The 21,416-nt window shown below is 36.9% G+C and overlaps 2 protein-coding genes across 2 annotated transcripts; one reads left to right on the forward strand and one right to left on the reverse strand.

Moving 5' to 3' along the window:
- Positions 1 to 660: 660 nt before the first annotated feature.
- LOC145777744 (DNA-directed RNA polymerase III subunit RPC3-like) lies at positions 661 to 11,723 on the forward strand. The gene is made up of 11 exons (XM_082589188.1): positions 661 to 821; positions 2,295 to 2,489; positions 3,809 to 3,933; positions 4,160 to 4,275; positions 4,535 to 4,611; positions 5,453 to 5,701; positions 6,024 to 6,178; positions 6,591 to 6,711; positions 7,021 to 7,152; positions 7,397 to 7,486; positions 7,929 to 11,723. The coding sequence occupies exons 1-11, from the start codon at positions 675 to 677 to the stop codon at positions 8,115 to 8,117; spliced, it is 1,596 nt and encodes a 531-aa protein (XP_082445314.1). The 5' UTR covers positions 661 to 674; the 3' UTR covers positions 8,118 to 11,723.
- LOC145777745 (ammonium transporter Rh type B-like) lies at positions 11,331 to 21,395 on the reverse strand. The gene is made up of 10 exons (XM_082589189.1): positions 21,267 to 21,395; positions 19,616 to 19,785; positions 18,308 to 18,500; positions 17,617 to 17,767; positions 16,631 to 16,775; positions 16,193 to 16,356; positions 15,841 to 15,978; positions 15,056 to 15,189; positions 12,550 to 12,748; positions 11,331 to 12,278 (listed from the first exon to the last, which is right to left on the reverse strand). Exons 1-10 carry the CDS (start codon positions 21,269 to 21,271, stop codon positions 12,195 to 12,197), a joined length of 1,383 nt encoding a protein of 460 aa, XP_082445315.1. The 5' UTR covers positions 21,272 to 21,395; the 3' UTR covers positions 11,331 to 12,194.
- Positions 21,396 to 21,416: the final 21 nt, after the last annotated feature.

The following is a 21,416-nucleotide window of genomic DNA, read 5'->3' on the forward strand; positions in this document are numbered from 1 at the left end:
ACGGCAGTGTCTGTTTCCGGTTGTCTACTCTACTTATGAATGACTTAAATTTGGTACTACCCATTACTCGAAATCGATCACTGGGTAGAGGCAATTATCGTAAAGTTTCTTGCCCAGAGAAACAACAGCAATTGCGGGTGGCTGGAGTCGAACATGCAGGCTCTCGACTGCGAGCCCAACGCGCTAACCACTCGGCCACTGCTGCCGACGTTTATAGGAAGTCTTGAAGAGAATACTGTAGGCCTATTTATGTAAGCAGGCCATTTTTATTGGTTGATTGAATCTTTATCCTCGGACTGGGAAAGCTTCTTTCTTGCTGAGCTTAATCCTAGCAGTTTTGCAACTTGTAGAGGCTTTCAATCACTGACGCAGGCTTGGTCACCAAGATTGACATAGTTTCCGATTGTTGAAGTCTTGCTGACTGGGAATTATTCCATCCATAAGATGCCGCTAAATGGGGAGCAGTCTTTAACGTGCGTTGCTCAATTGCACACCCCCAGAGTCAAACCAGCGCTGCTTGATCATAAACATTCGTTCATGAAGTTACATGCTAACCAACTGATCTAGATTCGAATTTATCGAGTACCGTAGTAATCCGGTTTTGCACAAGAAAATGTTTCAACTTCATATTACTACCGTACCTTTGCAGTTACAGATATTTTGTAATGTAAATTATGTGTTCAGTTGAAACCTTGCTGTGTCGTGATCTAGTTGATGAATACTTTGGAAAGATTGTTGCTAATGTTGCGTACTATCTATGTTGCAACAACTGGCAACCACTTCGATTTATCACATTAGAAACTAACCTGAAAGCTGACCAGGTTAGATGTAATACTAGTGATCTTTTTGCAACATGTGTTGTCTGTGTAGGCTTATATCAGTAGTTTCAACTTATTTATGAAAATCGTTATTGTATACAGTGCCGGCAAAAAGTTTAGAAAGTTTTGGAAAAAACTTAAAAATCCGATTAATATGTTTTTTTTTCATATTTTTATTATTAAAACTTCGACAAACTTTATCATATATCGAACACCTTCAATACACACCAAACTGTATCATATGTATTAATATTTAGTGTGATAAACTTTGTTTTTGAGAACATTTTGAATAGGGCGGGGCATAGAATTTGAGAGGTTTTTGCACACATTTTCGTCAATATCCATGCACCAAACTTCTGTAACAATTCGTTTTAATTCCTAGAGACACGGATTTTGGATGAGTCAACCTTTTTGCAGTTTGCCTCCTATAAACCTTACGTCCGAAGACCTCTTGGCTCTTCACCAGCCGGCACTGTAGCCTATATTATATTTATAACATTGTTTTATTTTGTTTCCATCATAACAGCATTCAGTACCGGTGCTTACAAAGTATTATAAATTGCAGATGCAAAACACTTGAGCCTAAATCATTTAGCTCAGTTGGTTGGCGCATGGCTTCGTGACTTTCTCAGTAACCGGCCCTGTATCAAAAGCCTCTACAAGTATGTGAAATTGCCAGGAATAATCTATCAAGACTTTGTCAGTCTGAGGATAAGGATTCAAACAACCAAACGGTTGTACCAAAAAGTCAAATTTTTTGCAAGTGTTTTCCTGTAAGTGGCTCATAAAAAGGGCTAAGACACAAGCAACCAGTCAAGAACTATTCAGATATCACATGATCCCATTTACTTGCTTTGTCATCCCATTTCTCTTTTTGATGCCATTCTCCACTTATCAATGTATTGTATATTATACAATGTAATGAATGGCGATTCTAACTCTTCCTCTATTAGAGAATCATTCAAAAACCTAAATCCAAAAGTACCGGTACTGAAAAAGCTGCAACTTTATTGCTGCTTGTTTTTTTTGATTATTATTATTAAACATGAACCTTTTGTGTTTAAATTGAAATTATCATTCTTTTTCCTGTTTCTTTAAACATTCTGGGTAACTTTAAGTATGCACAATGATTTGATCGTCACAGAAATAATTCTTCAAATCAGGGCTCACTTTTACCCAGTTGCATCATGTTTTTTTTTGGATGATAATGCTTAAAAAGCTTGGTGTACTGTGCAATGTGCATACTAAATCTGTGCTTTAACTTCACCTTGTAATCTAAGTATAATTCAGTATCTGGAATACATTTGAATAGTATTAACTATTCAAAAGTCAAAACCACCCATTTCTAGTATGCCTACAGAGTGTACTGTGATTAGCAGAGGTTTTATTTTTTGAAATAGCGCACGTAATTCTTTTTATATATAAGGTGTACTTATGCTCTTTCATATAATTAATTCCCGGCTTATTTGTTTGCAGGTCAGAAAATCACTTTGTGTTCTTATCCAGCACAAATTTGTTAATTTCCAAACCCACAAGCAACATGTCAGATACAAGTCGGACGTGAGAGCTATTTTAAATCTGCTGTTTTATCCAAGGATGATTTACACTTCCAAACTACTCTATGGTGATGTAGCTGAACTCATAGTAGAAGAAATATTACAGCATGGGAAGGTACAATATATTGAAGTGTTTTTAAGTAGTGTAATTATGTGCTAATTAATTATTTTATCTGAATGATTTGTTACTAAATTGATAGACATGGTTTCAAAACTTTGTCGGGTCGTAATAACACTCTTAGAAACAATTTATAACATAATTGAGTTTTGTTTCTGCACATCACACAGCACCCATTAAACAAGCAGTGAGAAATTTTGTCCTGGACTCAGTTAAGGTGTCTTAGTTTTGTTATACTGTATATATACAGAACTAAACGCGATAAAATAATTTCTATGAAAGTGATAAAATCCAGTTATCTCATACAAATTGTTGTCTTGCCCAGAGCCTACATACCTCAGAGTAGCACTCGGCGGTCACTCACATAACATCATCATCCACAGTCACTTTGCAAAAGCTAACATTTTGTTTCGTCTTGCTGAGGCGTTTGGCAGGCACAACATGAGGTGCACTTACAGTACGTACTGACACCGTGCACACTGCAACCCTGGCTTTGGTCCACTCTATCACTGAATGCTGCGCCCCTGCCTGGTGCCACAGTGCCCACGCTGCCAATCAACAACGCATTGCATACTGTGACTGGATGCCTACTTCTTACTCCAACAGAGTACTTACCAATCCTTGCAGGCATCAAACCTGCTTAACTTCGCCGAAAACAAGCCATTACACATCTGACTTGCCCTGCAGAAGATCCTAACCAATTCGATAAATTAGAGCGAAATGTCGATAATTCTAATCTTAATTCAGTAAAAATTTGTTTGCTCTAATTGTAGTTCTTATCCAATCTCCAGTTTTGCTAAAAATTTTAGTTTGTTTTGTCCAACAATATTTTTTTTGGCAAACGGAAGGATACTACGCTTTTACCACGGAATGGCCCGTTTCGGTGAGTTCGATTCGGTGAGTCCGATCCCTTAACGGGGGATTTTTTCAATTTTTTTTTTTAAATTATCGAGTACCGTAGCCTAATTATCATTGCCGTTTTAGGGTTAGGGGTTAGAGGTTAGGAACTCACCGAATCGGACTCACCGAATAGTAGCAGACCCCTCTTACCAACGTTATACAAAGAAAATGCAATAAAATGATCAAGATCAAAGTGTCATTCCATCCCTTCAGCAGCAAAGTCATGAAAAATTCAATTAATTCATCAATTCACTGACGTTACAATGTATATTATGACGTAAGTGGTTTTTGAACTGTGATGGTGGAATGACACTTTCCTGAACAGTCCTGTCTCACACGAAAAAAAAAAGATAGTAATCATTTGCGTATTTAAGTTTTCAGATTACAATGCACAACATTTTTTTTATTTTATTTAGGTCATGATGAGTGTTGCTATTAGTCGCGTTATGGAAAGATTGCAAAATTCAGAAACGGATGAAACTCTTGTTGAAAAAATACGAAAAGCATTTGATGACCTTGTCCAAAGTCACTTTTTGCAACGGTACTGTTCAGAAATAGACATAGCAGTTATTTAATCTGCATCAAACTTTTCTGGATTTTTGCTTGTCATGATCCCAAATTAATTCTTTGCTTAACTCAACACTTAACTGTCACTTGACAAAGCATGATGGACTACTGAAAAGCTCATGTATAATTTAGAAAATAAATGTCTAATCCTGATATTTATTGTATATATTTTGAAAACAATCAATTTGATGCTTGTACAGAGAGCCAGAGTTGCTAATGAGCGATGAAAACAAAGAGACCACACCACTTCCACAGGTGCCTACCTTCTGTCAGGATGAAACCAATACCTTCCTTGTTCCCAATGTTTCCAAACAAGGTTTAGCTTTTCTTTTGTTGAGTCAAAAACATGCAAAGCTGCTTCAGGAAATTGTTTAAATGGCATTTATTGTAGCATTTTGCATAGTTTAGTCACTTTTCGATGTCAATTTTCGTGTATGAAGCTACAAACTTTTTTAGCTTTGCTTTTTCTTTACAGCAAGTGTATCATATTTATAAATTTGAAATGACAAAAGCAAACCATTTTTGAAAATATGTTTTATCGATCAATGAAACTCTTGTATCTTTGTATTACGAAGGATTGAAAAGACAACGTTCTGCGGGTACTAATGATGAACCACAAGCAAAAAAGATGAAAAAAGCTGATGGAAAATCGGTATGAGAACTTCATTATTAATTAGATGTATTACCATTTACTTTTGGGCAATATTACCTGCGAATGGCATCGTTTCAAACTTTGTAATTTTTTATTATTATGCAGTATGTCAAGTTGCTAAATTCGGCTGGAATACTAGTATGGCTGTTCGTTAGTTCTACACCAGTCATTTCCAACCTTTTACTACATACCATAATATAACCCTTTGTAAAACTCTGCAAAGAAATTTATTTTCACACCAGTCAATTGACTGGTGTGAAAATAAATTTCTTTGCATTACAACTAAGACATGTAACCGAGTCGTTCATATCAAGCATTGTTGTGGGTTTGACACCTGTCAGAAGATACTTCATTTTCTTGATTTGTAAAACTCTACATTCAAACATGATTGCTTGAATGTAGAGTTGTAAACGGATTGTAATTTTAAACGAAATATTTTTGTAAATATTACAAAAATACAATAAATACACTTCTTCAAAATATATTGCCACTCTCGAAAAGGGCCGTGTCCCCTATTATCGTGGAGATTAAGACGAAACCATTTTATATCTCGTTAGTTTTTAAAAAAATATTTCAAAACACTTTTACTTTCATTGTCAATTAGCTTTAGTTGAAATAGAGTCAACAAAAATGTTCTGTTTCAAGATAGCTCACATCAAAATAAAGTTTTCATTATCGTTTCTCAATCCTCAGTTCTGCAAAACAAACGCATTTTTACGTTCAAAGGTATGGCTTCCACAAAATTAGTCAAAGTTCGATTTTTTTTTTGTGCCAAGATTCATTATTTAATAACTTTGCCTCGGTACAAGTAAAACTTTTACCAACAACATATACGTTACAGTCGAATTCTGCTGCTGAAGATGACGGTATCTATTGGTCGGTGAATATCCCTAGATTCCAACAATATTTTCGGGATCAGGCTATTGTGGCTGCTGTGACGAGGAAACATGGATCCTCTTGTGGTGAAATAGTCCGGGCGATTCTTCGACTAAGCGAGGTGACCACACTTGCAGGCGCCCCCACCACTCAAGTTGTTTCCGCCCCTGAGATCGCCCGATTGTTGCCCCCAACCCAGCAAATATCTATTGAGGTAAAAATTGTGCCATCACACACAGACCACATTTGTTGATTTTTCAATTAAACAGAAAAGTTTTGTCACTGAGAAAAGGCAGTAGCAACCCTACCAGAAACGTCTGTTTTGTCGAAGCACGTGCGTTTTAATGGTCGGGGTGTTTTTTCACTATTTAGCCCACAAAAAGACGCATCAAACGTTTCAGCAAGTAGTTACGTCAACTTCCATCATATTCACTTCACGTGATCAGTCAAGCTTCACATTTCAACATAAGCCAAGCTGTTCTGTGTTTATGGCGATTGCGAATAAGTTATTTTAAGCCTATTGCTTTGCACGATAGCACATCAACCAGCATCTCAAGCTCATGTCAAACAGCGGAGACAGAATCGTCGAGTTGTTCGAAGACGGCAACGCCGGGGGAAGTTTTGTTGTCAATTTGAAAAATGCTGTGAATGCTCTTGCGACTGCCTCAGTCCTCTCTTATGTCCAAGAACGGTAAGTGATATCAACCATGTACAATTGTTAGCATCGCTGCATTAACTTCGAGTAAGAAATATTTCGATGACTGGTTTATTACAGTGCAATTGATTAAATCTTACTGAGTTGTACTTTTGCTAAAAAAAAAACATCATTTCAGGCAGCTTGACTCATACTACAGTACATTCCAAATTAAACATGTTCCTGCGAGATTACCATCACTTTAACATGTCACACATAATCGGTTTGTGGCGGTTTACTTCAACTGTATCAAACTCAGCATTTCCGATGATCAGGAGCAAAGAAGGGATTCTTGGGACGAGTGTCGGTTTCTACAAGGCAGAAATGTTAAGAGTAGCCAGCCTGAAATCGAAGTGTATTTAATATTTACACTATCAATTTCCTTCGATTACATGTGTTAATTTTGTAGGTTTGGCAGTAAATCGGCTCGAATATTTCGCTTGTTGATGATAAAGAAGCATTTGGAGCAAAAACACGTGGAACAATTTGCTATGATCCCATCAAAGGAAGCAAAAGAGTATCTTTATAATGTATGTTCTGTTGCAATGCAGATCTAATTTAATGTCTAGTAGACCTTGTAGATTTATTTATACAATTTGTGTATTTTCCAGTCACTTTTATTAAAACTACTGAACGAAAATGGTTTCAAATACAATTTTTAATTACTGTATGAAGTTTATTAAACGTGTCACTCCGCATATGTTTCAATATTTGAGGTTATTTTTGCCATTTTCAAAAGACTACTTAATTTTTATGCTTATAGATTAGCTTACTATTTTCTTACAATACAGAAGACTTTTAAGTTGTTTACATTGAAATCTGCTTTAATGATTTTGCAGATGTTTTCGGAAAATATCGTTGTAATGCAAGAAATTCCCCGAACCCCCGATCACGCCCCCTCTCGTACCTTTTATCTTTACTCCACTAACATTCCTCGTATAATCAAGATGCTTCTGGTTAGAGCTTACAAAGTAAGATGCGAGCAATGTTTTGATTTTGCTGTCTGAACATTTTTGTGATCGAGTCAAATGCTAAGTGATCTCTGCGTGTTTTCTTGCGCTGAGCAACGTGTAAATGTAGTTTTCTATCCGGAATAGCTGCGTAGAGAAATAAAACAAATGGCCAACGTAAATTGCTTAATATTACCCAAACCTTTTACATAAAAAACAGCTGATTGCTTAAAATATCGCAATTATTTTCTCCTTATCTCTGTAGAGCATTTCCAACATGATAGCTCGACAGCGTGATGGAAAGTTGATTAATAAACGCTTACTCGACAAAAAGGAAAGGATGGATGCCATTAAAGTAAGCCGAATTTTCCTGTCAAAAGACCGTTTCTTTGAAAAGTTATGATATCACAGTATCGATGATACTTTCCCATCAGAAGTTGCATCATAGAGCTTGACGGAAGCATTGTTTTGCATGTCAAATATAAAATTATTCGTTTGAGTTTGCTATGTGGTTTTCTGCCCTGTTGTGTTTTTAAAGTAATATTATTTTGCATTTAAATTTATCAGTTCAAATAAGCATCTGCATCAACTTGGTTTATATCAAAAACAATAATGCGCGAAGCCATAGTACGTATGTAATGTATGTAACATTGTAACAAACAACCAGGCATTTTTCACCAAGACAGCAGAATTTTTGCCATGTGGTAATGGGGTATACATCACTTCTGCAGACGTTAAATCAATATAGAAATGATCGATTTTCTCAGCCGGGTAACCTAAATCAAATTTGTTTTCAGGAATCCCTTGGAGATGCCGACGAGGGGCAGCTGGAAGAGATTGAAGAAATGATGACGTCATCCGAAAGAGCTCAGCTAGTGAAATATGAACATAGCACAAGCAAGATGCATTTGGCTCAGTTGCAAACTTCTGAAACCATCTTCACATGCGACTTGCATTTACAATATGTGTTCAAACCGCCGACCTAACCCCACGGTTACGGCTTTGACGCTTCACGATTTTCTCACGGCCGCATGCTTTCTTTGGTGCGAATAAATTCATCATCTGGCTACAAAGTAGCTTTGCCACACGTCGTTGTTGTGCAACAGGGTGATTGGGGTGAGGGCTCTTTTTCTGCACCGTTCTTATACGATTGTGAATGAGTTGTATCGTGAGTAACATGACGGTTCTCCCTTTCGTTAAAAGTATTTACGGAATGCAATCGTTTGCTATGAGATACATAAATTGCAAACTTATAATGCGACACCGCTGTGGCATAATTCATTGTAAAAATCACACTAATATGATTTTTTCACATTTAATGTTTTTGTAAGTCTGTTTTATTTCAGCTATGGTTTGGTAGCCGATTCATTTACTTACAACATTTTGACGTCACAGCCTACATATGTGTGTTGCAGACAGTGGCACACCATTATTGTATGTGTAGTAGGGTGGGTCGAAATTTGGACTTTTTCTCCGATTTCATTGCTACAAACTTTTTTTCTTGCGAATAGTCATAAAACGACATTCCTGAAAGTTTGAGCTTGATCGGACATCGTCTTCATTTCTAAAAATCGCGATTTATAAAGGTACCTGAAGCGATTTTTTGGAGGCTTGAAAATGCATTGTTTTTAATAGGAAGTTGTTTTCACGAGATTTGAAAACGTCATAACTTACTTAATTCATATTGTAAAAAGATGATTTACGCGTCAACAGATTCAATATAATTAGGAGAATCCAATTCATAATGTACTGACTCCGGAAAATGATGACGTCATCAATGACGTCATTAAACAGTAATTTGCAAATAGCGATAAAACTGATAATCCTACATCATGCTTCATCTTCAAGTTATTTGATAATTAATTGATGTACTTTCCAAACATAAACATCATGCTGGTACTTGATGACGTCACCTATATTATTAAGATGAAACTGTTAAGATAGCATCAAGAACAGGTGGCAAGATTTTTGTTCGCGTGTGTCATGGCCACCTGGAGATGCGGCCTGATTTGTCATATTTTGCAGATTTTGATTACAGCTACTGCTAGTGTTTGACTGACATTTTCTGAGATTGTTTTATTTTTTGCTGTCTCCTAATGATATAAAAGCTTTTTGTTGCCTTGGGGAAGCAATAGCAAATGAGAAAAAGTAAGTTGAAAAACGCTGAATCAGACTGTTATTGAAAAATTAACAGTCTGACTAAAATTGTCGAAATCAAATTTTCTTTGTTTTTCAACATGTGAGAATGTGAACCCCTATTGTGTCATCTGGGGAAAACAGTAAAGGAAGCGTAAAAATATAATTTTTAGAAAAGTTTATTTAAACATTCGCCCAAGGTTGGCAAAATCTGGAAATTTCTGCAAAATGTGACAAATCAGGCCATATCTTTAGGTAGCCATGTGTTGTTCAGAAACCTGGAAATCAGTATTTAACTGCTGTCAGTCCAATATCAGGAACAGCTGAAGATAATACAAATGCTCTCATGGACTGTACCAAAAAATATAATATGGTGCATTGTGTCAAAGTAGTTGGGTGTGATTCCATGAATGTAAACACTGGATTTAAATCAAGTGTGATAACTAGACTGGAACAACGGTCATCCTAGGTCATCGTGTGAGTTGGTTTATATGCATGTTGCACAGTTGCAGCCAATGAGTTACCCCTTCGACACGTCTTCGCTACATTAGATGGACCTACCAGTGGTGACACACCATTTAAAGGGCCAATAGGGAAGCTTCTAAGTAGAGTTTAATTTGAAGAAGTCAACCCTTTATTTGTGCCTGTGAAGATGGGGCCAGGAAATCGTTTGCTACCGGAGCACATAGTAAAAGATCTATCGATGATCAAAGGTATCTGTACGAGATTACCAATGCCATTAGGAATGACTATGTTTCATCTAAACTGATGTACGCAAAGATTGGTCCATCGCGGTGGCTAACTTTCGCTTCACGTTGCTACAAACTATACATCAGTGATCACAAATTGCCAAGTGACATTGCAGAAAACTTGAAAATAATTGTTGCGCATATAGTCATTCAATATGCCCCATGTTGGTTCAATATAAAATGTGAACCATTGTGCAAAGACGGACCAAAGCATATCTTTAAATCATTGCAGTGCTGTTCACTTTTGCCTGATAAAATTCGAGACATTGCGTTGAAATATGTTAAAAAGAATGCCTATTTTGCACACCCGGACAGGCAGTGTGGAACTAATCTTTGAAGAGCAATATTGTTATTTAAAACCAAGCGAATCATAACTAATTGATAACGATCCATTATCTATCACAAACACGCAATATTTTCCAGAAGCCATCATACTGAAATGTGATTTAATAATGTGTATGACGTCATCAATTACGTCCTCAAGTACCAGCATGATGTTTATGTTTGGAAAGTACATCAATTCATTATCAAATAACTTAGAGATGAAGCATGATGTAGGATTATCAGTTTTATCGCTATTTGCAAATTACTGTTCAATGACGTCATTGATGACGTCATTATTTTCCGGAATCAGTACACAATGAATTGGATTCTCCTAATTGTATTGAATCTGTTGACGCATAAATCATCTTTTTACAATATGAATTAAGTAAGTTATGACGTTTTCAAATCTCGTGAAAACAACTTCCTATTAAAAACAATGCATTTTCAAGCCTCCAAAAAATCGCTTCAGGTACCTTTATAAATCGCGATTTTTAGAAATGAAGACGATGTCCGATCAAGCTCAAACTTTCAGGAATGTCGTTTTATGACTATTCGCAATAAAAAAAATTTTGTAGCAATGAAATCGGAGAAAAAGTCCAAATTTCGACCCACCCTAATGTGTAGTTGTGTACTGGACTGCATACTTTTAATCATTTGATGAATATTTGGAAAGTTTAATTAGTGCCTCTTGCAAAGCGTAAAACTGTAAGCTCACAGCTTAGTTTCCCATGATCAAGTTGCGCCGTCGCTAGGATTTCAATATATTTCTTACCCATTTTGAGAAAATTTTAATAAGCTTGTAGGCCATCAAACCCATGTTTTTAGAATCAATGGCTTCTAAAACATATGCTACCTGCAGAAAGAAACAGGCATTTCAACTGTTTTGTGCTGTGCTTTGACCGTATGTTCTTCGATAGATTAAATGGCGATCGCAAATAAACAAAAAAACTTCAAGTCAAGCCTACCTCATCCTCAACGGTTTACGAATAATGACAACAGGTTACTGCTTGTATTTGGATAATTGCATAAAGCAAAACAATGTATGCACGTTTGCACAACGGTAGGGTTACTACTAAATTATCACGATGTAAGTTTATTAGCTAAGAAATGCAGAAAATTTCATTTTTAATGGTTAAAAACACAAACAGAAATCAGCCAGCATTCAAGAAAGTTTTGCTTTTCAGCATATGGCCTATTCAAAAATCGCTAGAATATTAATACGTGACAAAACAGCAGAATTGTGTCGCTCTTCGGATAGTTTCGAAGCCCATAGGCTACTCATATTTTGATTTCCAATATGGAAAAGCTACAATTCGGTAATGTAATACCGTGGTTTATTATGTTACCATAAGACGCTGCCCTTCACCCAACTAACAAAATTTGTATTTTTTTACAAAAAGTTCACGTCATTATAATTATGTTGAATCAATGTGAAAAGGTTGGATTTTGTTTGATGGGTAGACGAGTGGTTAAGCATAGTCACCATGCGCGCTTGTATCAAAAAAATAAATTTTTGATAGATGCATTTCTATGATTTACTTGTTCAATGTTCATACAAGCGAGATAAGCAATAAAAATACCGTACTCAAAAACTTTGTAAATCTGTATATCCATTTAACGTTGTAGGTTCATCAGGAATATTTGTTTTTATCAAAATATCGAATCTGCTACAAATGTTGAGTTTTTACAGCTTACACAAGACTTTTTGCTAGGAATAGGACAAAGTTGGTTAGTGTGTACTGTAGGCTATATCCAATTATCCATGTCATCAAACATTAAAAGCTTCATCCGTGCGCCTTCAATCAACGCACGGTCAGTTTAGTTGCTTTAAATCTTCATCCAGAAGAGAAATTATTATGCGATTTCTTCTGCTTCCTCGGCTTTTGAAAACTTGCCAGTTTTCATTTCAAATCCCGTTTCGGGCTCCGGCTCTTCACACTAAAACATAAACAATTTTTAGAATTCGCAGGCTCAAGCTATATCAAAAGCCACAGACAAGTTGTTTCCAGCTTTCAATCGTTCAAACGATAAACAGCTGAGCTTCAGCAACGGGCTACATATGTAGCCTACGTTTGCAGGTAATCAAGCAACGATGACCAAGCTAACTCGTCTTTCGACAAACATTACGTGGTTCGAAATCAACCACGCACTTTTCCACAGTACTTGGCGTAGGCCTACAGCTTGACCGAATAAAGTATAACAGTCTTACATCCCAAAAAATGTCATCTTCAAAGAGCTCATCGCTTCCTAAGTTGTCCCAGATAGGTAGCTTCAGTAGTATCCCAGTTAGTCCACCGATGAGAATGGCAAGCACAAGGGCAATAACAAGAGCAGCTATTTGGGCACCGGCTTGATTCATTGAAATTCGATAAACAGACACTTCGTCCGGTATAAAAAAGTGTTTAAAGCTGTGAACACATAAAAATACTGCTCAATATACATCAACAATGATGAAAAACCACACTAAACAAAAGATAGTGAGATGTAAATGTAAAATCAGTTAATATTTTTCACTTGAAAAGGGCAAACATGCGTATGGCCGAAAACGTTCGTAATTTATAGTTTATGTTCAGTTAATAATATATTATGTTGAATGTCGTGTGGTTGCTTGGTTTTATCTGTTTATGGTAAAAGATAGTGAATGAGATAAAAATGCATTATTTACAGTAGGCCTAGACCTCTGATTATTGTGAGTGACTTGTAGTTTCATTTCAATAGCTCGCAAGGAATTTAGCTTTCAGCACGCTAAGAAAAGGGGAACGTGGCAACAACATCTAGGCCAGGGATGGAGGAACCACGTGGGCCTGGGCCCACCTACTTTATTTTCTGGGTGGGCCTGGCCCACCCACTTTTGAAAGCTAAATTTTTTCGAAAAAGTAGCGAAAACGGCAAATCAGAGAGGGAGTTCCAAAAAAAGGCCTTCACTCATTTGATATACACTAGTTTGATTATCTTTGATAGCTCAATGATGAAATCCAATCTTCAAACTTTTCTGTTGAGCCCACTATTAATGTGCAGCACGTGTGGGTGTGACTGGTGGAGCAATCTATCAATCAATATAATTATTCTCTATGCTCTCTATGGTTAGAACAGTGATATCATTACACATATGCACGATTGCACGTACTGTATAATGTTGCATATTATTACTCCTAGGTGGTATTATAACTGTGTGTGTATTAAAAACAGAGAGAGACTGTTCACCAGGCATTTGATAATTGTGTGTCTGTGTATTGTTGCCTTTTTATTTGTGTGTACATCGCCACATTTTGTACAGCGCTATAGAGCAATTCAACAATTTTGTAAAATTTTTTTGACCAAATCCGGCCCAAAAATGGAAAATATTGCCTGTTGGCACGAAAGGCAATTATGAAAACGCACTGTGTAAACCAGGGGTCGGCAACCTTTTTCTAACAGCGGGCCAAAGCCAAACTTTACATGGTCTTGGCGGGCCGTAGCCTATTAATACCAATTTTGATAGATTCAGAGGCTTGATTTCAAGGCGTTGACGTAGCCTAATGCCTTCAGAATATCGGCTAGTAATATCCTTGACGGGAATCAGCTGAACAAATTCTTAAACATCAAAATCTTTGTTTACTGCACGCACAAATACTGCCAGCTCAGCTGTAGGCTTATCTGTCGTGTCTGTGCTCTCATTTATTGCCATTGCGATGAACTGTAGATATACAATAACTTTTTGCTAGATGTTACGTTCTCCGATATCTCTTCTTTTCGTCGAGTTACCGTTCTTGTTGAAAGACTTAGGCCTATATCTGAAAAGTAGTTTGTTTGTTTTTTCTCTGGACTTATGTTTTCAATAACATCCATCTTAGGCCTACACCTTTACCCAAATTCTCCATCACTAGGCTATACGATTTCTTGTCTTTTGCTATTGATTGTGCTACCTTGTAGCTACAAAAGAATTCTCTCATTCATTGGTTTTCCTTTCCTTTGTAACAGAGAAATTTGCTGTTTTAAAGCTATTTTTGAGTAGATTCACTTTGCCGTTCCTTATTGTTTGACCCATTAACGTGGAAAAAATAATATGTTTTGTATCATAATGGCGCTTTATATTGAGTTCTTCGTTTATACAAACAGAAACGCTACAAATCAAAGACGTGGGCCTAGTAAAATGATTAATGAAAAGTACTTGTTCTTCCATTCGATTATACTGTAATAAACCACTGGCCTGGCCACATATTATTATAATTTGTAAAGGAGCGGCGGGCTGGATGATTTTTCTTGGCAGGCCGTAGGTTTCCGACTACTGGTGTAAACGATTTCAAATATTCGGAATGCAACAATGTTATTGGGGGTGTGGGGGGCTTCGCCCCCCAGAAGTTGGATTGACTGTGACTGCTGCGCCTCTGGGCCCACCTACTTTTAAAATGGTTTCTCCATCCCTGATCTAGGCCTATGAGATTTAAAATGCGCATAAATTGTGTTTTGCTTAGGCTTGAAAAGCCATGTCTGCATTGAGGGAAGCAGCTACAAAAAACAGTGCCAGAAAAAGAAAAGTGAAGTAAACAAGATAGTCAAAGTACATTATGTACAAAATTAGGCTACATAAGGAAACGTTATAATCGTGTATATAATCACCGAGCTGCCTGTTTGGCATATAAGCCATGACAATCCAAGCCGAGACAAACTTCTATTGCTTCGTCTCGAGCAACGTTAGGTGAACTTATGGATCGAAATGTTGCAATTGATTTTACCTTCCTTTGTATGTTTCTTGCGTGGCTAGGCTTATCACAATCGCGCTGGCTATAGTTCCTAGAATTCCCGGCATTCCATGTAAGTTGTGGACACCACACGTATCGTGAAGCTTGATTGTTCTTTGAAGAACAGGCTGCCAATCAAACATAATGTCTATGTTTATTTCGTGATATCTTGTGACCTCAAAGTGACTTACGCCAGTCGAGGGCCGTGGAACTTGATACAAGATATCCCATTCTTCCAATATTGATAACCAACTCAGAGTTTGTTCAAGCAAAAATGCATCATCATTACATAAAGCAAGAGAATGAAGTACTGTATCTTTGATTTGATTCGTGTGAGAATAAATTTCTTTGCATTACATAAAGCAATGTTGTGTAAAGCAATGTAAAGTCAAACATTTAAAGTCTTTGGGTTGTAGTTGAAGAAAAGTCAACATGCTTTGAGAGCTATTTGCCAGGGGCCTTTCATTATTGATTGTGGAGCCGGTGTTGTAAATTCTGAAAACAGAACTTTGCACAATCTAACAACAGCCTTGGTTAATCGGTAGCGGGTTTAGGAGGACACTTGGTTATGTGTTGTCCAAAAAAAGAAATTTTTCCAATCTTTGTGTCCACCTTCAGGCAGTCCTGCCAAAGACACAGCCGCATGTTCTTGAATGGTGTCAAACCGGCGCTATTGGGAGTGTGGTACCAGGGTTCTCACCACTCAGCTATGTTTTCGACTGCTTTATACCAAATCAAGTTAACTTAATCCAAAAACAATTGAATGAAATTTTACAAACCTGCAAATATCGATATCCAAGGGTAGACACAACGGCAGCTGCTGAACCAATAAGCAAGGCACCAAATGGGTGAACTATCAGATCTGCGCTTGCCCCCATAGCAACGCCTCCAGCCAGTGTTGCGTTTTGAATGTGAACCTTAAAATAAAAGCACAAGCAATTAAGTCCTTTGTGTGACAATTGAAATCTAGCTGCTTTTTTTCTGCCCACAAAGGTCTTGTACATCTGTCTATCAGTGTCGTCTAGTTAGCCTACCGAAGCTTGCAGTGACGCTTACATTATTCTCTGTCATGAACCTCATTTTTGGTTACCCCAGGTATTTTAATAATGCCATTAAAAAGCCAAAACTTACCATATCAAGCTTTCCTTTTTTGCTGACTGCAGCACTTATAGCAAACGTAACAACCGTGCATGCCGACAAACTGAGAACAGTATTAATCACAGCTCGGTGGCGTTCATTTCCAGTCGCTGGGCCTGCGTTGAAACTTGGCCAATAAAGCCAAAGGAAAAGGGTACCTGCAACAATTAATGATTGTTAATTATTAGGTCAAATAACACTGTATCTTAATTTGGGCTTTGAGAAAAAAATTGACAAGTGAAGTTGAAACTCAGTAGCCTGGTTTTATTTTATATACACTAATACACCATATTGGCGCATTTACTGCCCACATTAGGAAAATAGTCTCTTAGTTAAAGTGTATCTTTCTGGATAAGTAGATGCCTACTATGTCTTAAACTAATCTTTGTCAAAAATTAAATTCTAATTTTTACCAAAAGCAAACTTGCTTACCGATCATAGCAAAAAGATCTGAGTGATATTCTGATCCCTCCTTCTCTTGAGTGGTTTGCTCTTTTCTGTACAGTACCCGAGCCACGGCAAGGCCAAAGTAGGCACCGAAGGCGTGAATAAATATTGAACCCCCAACATCAATTGCCTAAAAATATATATCGGACTTAAAGTGCTTAATTGGCTTTTTAATGGACCTACCTAGATAAAAAAGCAGTGCTTAGGCCTATTTATGATGTCGGTTGTGAAAAGTGTCGCTATTAGCCAAAGCCATGTGGGCATTGCTAGATGCAGCAATTTGTTTTTGCTGTTTCACAAAGCAACAAATTGTGACGCAATGAGGTAAGCTATACCATGTAGGTCTATGTAAATACTATGTTGTGAGTCATTGTGATATCTTAAAAGAGGTCAGTTTGCGGTAGTCCGTTGATGCCGCTGAGGGCTCTTAAGTTAGTGTTGAGTTCAGTCATTGCTGTCAGCGTTCGGGCATTGATCAACAACAGTTTGTTATTACTTGGATTTTAGTTTATACAAGCACGAAAGGCAACTAAGTAAAAGTAGTGTAGCTGATTATGTTTTGATGTATAGGTTGACACAGAGTTACAGACGACGGGTCCGGTGATTGGTTCAACACGACATCTCAAAATAAACTTTATATTTTTTATATAAATAACACGTGATCATTGCCACGCCCACAAGCAACATCATTGGCAAGGATCTAACTGACTGTTGAAAAAGATTTTAGGATAATATTAGGCTACTTTCATTTGACCACTCCTCGCACGCACTGTGAAAAGCCAATGTTTGTCGGTGAAAATTTCTGATTATTACCTATGGTTCTTCGCTACTTGAAATTATTTGTTGCTAGTTTTGGTTAGGCCGATTGTTCTCATGCAGTAAGACAACTTTTAATTTTACAAATTAAAATGTTCTCAAATTTGCAAACTAATTGTAGCGTGTTGGCATCCAGTAGGACTTGAAAAACTTACCCCGAGAATTTCAATTCCCACAAAAATGCTGAGATTATACACTACAACTTCAACAGTTGCCATCACAATCAACTGAACAGGACTCGCCACTCCAAGTATAGCTCCAAACGAGATAAGGACCGTTGCCACAGCAAAATCAGCGTGCAGCAAACTGCACAAAAACAAAAATAATATTTTCATTAGCCCTACACGTTAAGCTAATAAGAACAATTTCTACACAACAGGTTTTATTATAAAGTAAATTGACATACACCGTGGTCTTCAACTTCTTTGAGAAAATTTTTAGACTATTTAGGCTACCTGCGCTGTTGCGCATATAGTTCTAATTTTTTGAATTGTAGCTTACATTTTAATTTTTAATCAAAATTTATTACATTTTATCTGGTGTGACAAGTAATTGGGAAACTTGTATAATTTATTGATAATGGCGATTTCTTAGTGTTATTTTGCAGAAATAAACAAAAATCTATTCTCTTGAGTTAATTCTTTGACTGAATCAACCATTCGGAAGATAAATTCTATCCATAATTTGTTACTCGGGTGTGTAAAACATGTTAGGAGGATCTCAATTATTATAACGCTTTATGAGATATAGCCTACAGAAGTCCTAGTACGAAAGCATCATCCTCAGGCTTTTTCTATTATTCAAGTTACGTACATACAGTAATATAAATAAATGCAGTATCAGCACCTTTCAATGCTTAGCGAGATTTTCTCACTGTTTCCACCAATCATCGCAAACCACCCGTTCACCAGAATGGACCATTCAATGACGTAGCAAGTGAGTAAGAAGTTGAAACCTATAGAACCAAACCCGTGGCGCTTGAGAAACGTCATCAGAAAACCGAAACCGATCAGCATCATGACATGGACGTCTTGATACACTGAAACAAAATAAAATAGCGTACTAAAAGGAAAAGAGGTACTGTAAGACAAATGATTTGAAAAAAGTAAAGAAAATTACCATTTTCTCCAGTAGACTAAACTAAAACCTTGAGGTGAATGCAGTTGGTGGTATAATTTTATATGTGACATAGCCTACTCCAGAAGAAACAAAACTGGCAGCAGTTGCCCCTGTGGTACTTCTGACACCTTTAAATAAAAATGGCGCATCGCATAGGGGACAAATAGCGTCTTTAGCAATTTTTTAAAAACATTTACGATCTTTATCCACAGTTGTTTAATTTTGACCATAAATCAACTTAACTAATTGTAAGTTAGTGAGCAAAGCTATGCACATTTTTGTTCAAATTTTCCTATTTTGTGCTCAAACATACTCCAAGGCTGTTTTGATGATTGTTTGTAATGATTTGCCTGCTTTGATTGGCAGTTTCCTCAAACGAGTTTTACACTTCAAAGGCACAGTATATAATACAAAATGATGTGAGGCTTATCGAAGATGGCGTCATCGCTTGGTACCGGACTAACTCGCTCTCTCAACTGGCCTATTTACAAGGAGGCATTCCTTGATGACCCACTTCGAAGCAAAATGCGTTTGCAGGTTTAAGGTTGCTTTGGCGACATTGCATGAGCGTCACAGTGGTTGAGTAATTTTGAAAAAGCTTTGTTCTAGTAGAATGATTTGTCAGGAGGTATATCGCATGGTGATTGGTTTTAAAGTATGCATTGTTTTTGTTAAAGTGTGTAAAACGTATTCAATGAAGCTGGTGTGAAGTAGAGTAGCCTACTATGGTCGCACTGCAACAGCGTAAGAAGATTACAGAGTCTAACATGGCTTCGGTTTATATACAACCAATGAGAAAACGCAGGCTTTCAACCCTGGGGTTATTAGGAGAAATAATGACCCAACAATTTCTCGTCCCAACTGTTCCAATAATCTTTGTTTTGTCTCCCACAACAAAAGCCCCATTACAAAGTAGCCTAACCATTTTGGAAAGGAATCCGTTCAACCGTGCGCCGCCTCCTCCCCTTAGTTCCACACCTCAGATAGAGTAGAGCATTATGGAAAACAAAATTACGTCACAACAGAAGAACTTACTTGGGTAATATCTGTCAAGCTGATTTTCTTCAGCAACAACATGTTCGCTTGAATTCGCATCGTGCATTGACCCACTCGCCTGACTGTCATAGTCAACGAACACTCCAAAAAGGATGACAAAAATTACTTGAGCTCCTAACAAAAGCGCTGTGGCTTTTCCTCTAGTATTTCTGAAAAACAAGCCATTTGAAATTATTGGCCTACCAAGCCAAGAGATACAGCAGACACCAATGAATAATGCCATAAAAATGCAAAAAGACGTAAATGCTTATTACCGGTAACAGCTTTAATTTGTAGGAGGAACTATGATAACAAACAAGTTAATTGCGTGGCTTGCAGTTGTTACAAGCATGAGTAATGTTGTTCATATAATAAATTAACCACGAAGCTTGTTTGCTGTGACTTTATTTGTACTATATCAACTGTAATTTTACGTTATGACGACACACATGATACAGAAACTACACTTCAGCAGAGAGCAATGTTGGTGATCTATCGACTATCCTTTTTTTGTGGGTTATTTTAATGTAAATAATTCAGACACTTACTGTCACAACATGCTACTTATTTCTTGCACAAAAAGGTAATCCGAAAGATACGCTGTGTTTTATGTGCACTTGTACGGCTACGTATTTCTTGGTTTTCTTTTTTTTTTTTAAACGAAAAGAAACTCTTCACAGAGAATTTAATTTGAATCGAACAAGATAAAATTAAGACAAACACTTCCGCATTAATACAAAATAAACATATTTTCAAATGCTTCGGTTTCAAGCAGACCAGCTGAGTAAGCTTTAGGCTACTTGCTTCAAAAACTTTAATTCCTTGCATTCGATAAGTATCTACACAAGCGAATAGAAAATGTTTAACCTTATTAAAAAAAGATATAAAAAATAAGACACACTATGGTTGTTGTTTTGTCAAAGAGTAGGCTACGTTGCGTATATATGCAATCGAAAAACTTTGTAATTCGGCTACAAATAACATAATTTGACAGACCCGTGTCCCGTAGCGTAAACGTAACTACAAGTTTGTACGAAACGAGGTGAAGTGTAGTTAACGTGAGACACAAGCCTCGTAGGGTATTTGAAGCCAGTGTTTTATTCTTAACTCAAGGTAGGCTACAAGCAAAAAGATGATTTTTGTTTCGCATTTAACGTTTCCGAGTGTATGTTTGTCTAATTTCAATTTACCCTCATGTTAATATCTTATACCAAGGCAAAATAACTGTATTTCATAGCAATAAAAATGAGCTTTGAAAAAACATTGACATAAAAAATATTTTCCAAAGATTCTTTTGCATAAATAAACACTCGAAAAAATGATACGAAGAGTTCTCGCACAAATGTGAACTAAATAAGTTAGTCTGCTTGGTTTCCACCTATCGACCTTGGCCTTGCTTTTGTAAATGCATTTCACGTTAGCTGAATGCACTTCAATGCAGTTAAGACTTATCTTAAAAGGATGACCTGCTGCTACATTTACACATGAGCTTACAAGAAAACGATTGCAATTTAAACGTGATACCATGCAACTACAATAGAGTTTTTTATTGTTAAACAATTGAAAAGCAAACATAAATAAAATTCTCGGTACATTTGAGTGTACATCTTCACCAATCCATATTCAACTAATAAAATACAAAAATACTCACGTCATTCTGCTTGTACTAAGATCGCGATGCTTGGATGAAACCTCTTGGTGTAATAACAGCACTTTCCGAACACAGCAGCTTTATTAATGCAGCTAACGAAAGTTTGATCTGGTTTATGTGTACAATCCTGAGAAAAAGAGCAAACATTGT

Source organism: Aplidium turbinatum, chromosome 9 (genome assembly GCF_918807975.1).
Source record: "Aplidium turbinatum chromosome 9, kaAplTurb1.1, whole genome shotgun sequence".
Lineage (NCBI taxonomy): Eukaryota > Metazoa > Chordata > Ascidiacea > Aplousobranchia > Polyclinidae > Aplidium > Aplidium turbinatum.

Excerpts from the sequence above, each read along its gene's own strand:
- LOC145777744 (XM_082589188.1), top strand. The coding sequence starts at position 675 with ATGTGTTCAGTTGAAACCTTGCTGTGTCGTGATCTAGTTGATGAATAC. Across the intron at positions 4,276-4,534 it reads TCCCAATGTTTCCAAACAAG|GATTGAAAAGACAACGTTCT; the intron begins GTTTAGCTTTTC and ends TGTATTACGAAG. Across the intron at positions 7,487-7,928 it reads AAAGGATGGATGCCATTAAA|GAATCCCTTGGAGATGCCGA; the intron begins GTAAGCCGAATT and ends ATTTGTTTTCAG.
- LOC145777745 (XM_082589189.1), bottom strand. Across the intron at positions 18,501-19,615 it reads GCTTGACAGATATTACCCAA|TGTATCAAGACGTCCATGTC; the intron begins GTAAGTTCTTCT and ends ATTTTGTTTCAG. Across the intron at positions 17,768-18,307 it reads ATCTCGCTAAGCATTGAAAG|TTTGCTGCACGCTGATTTTG; the intron begins GTGCTGATACTG and ends GTTTTTGTGCAG.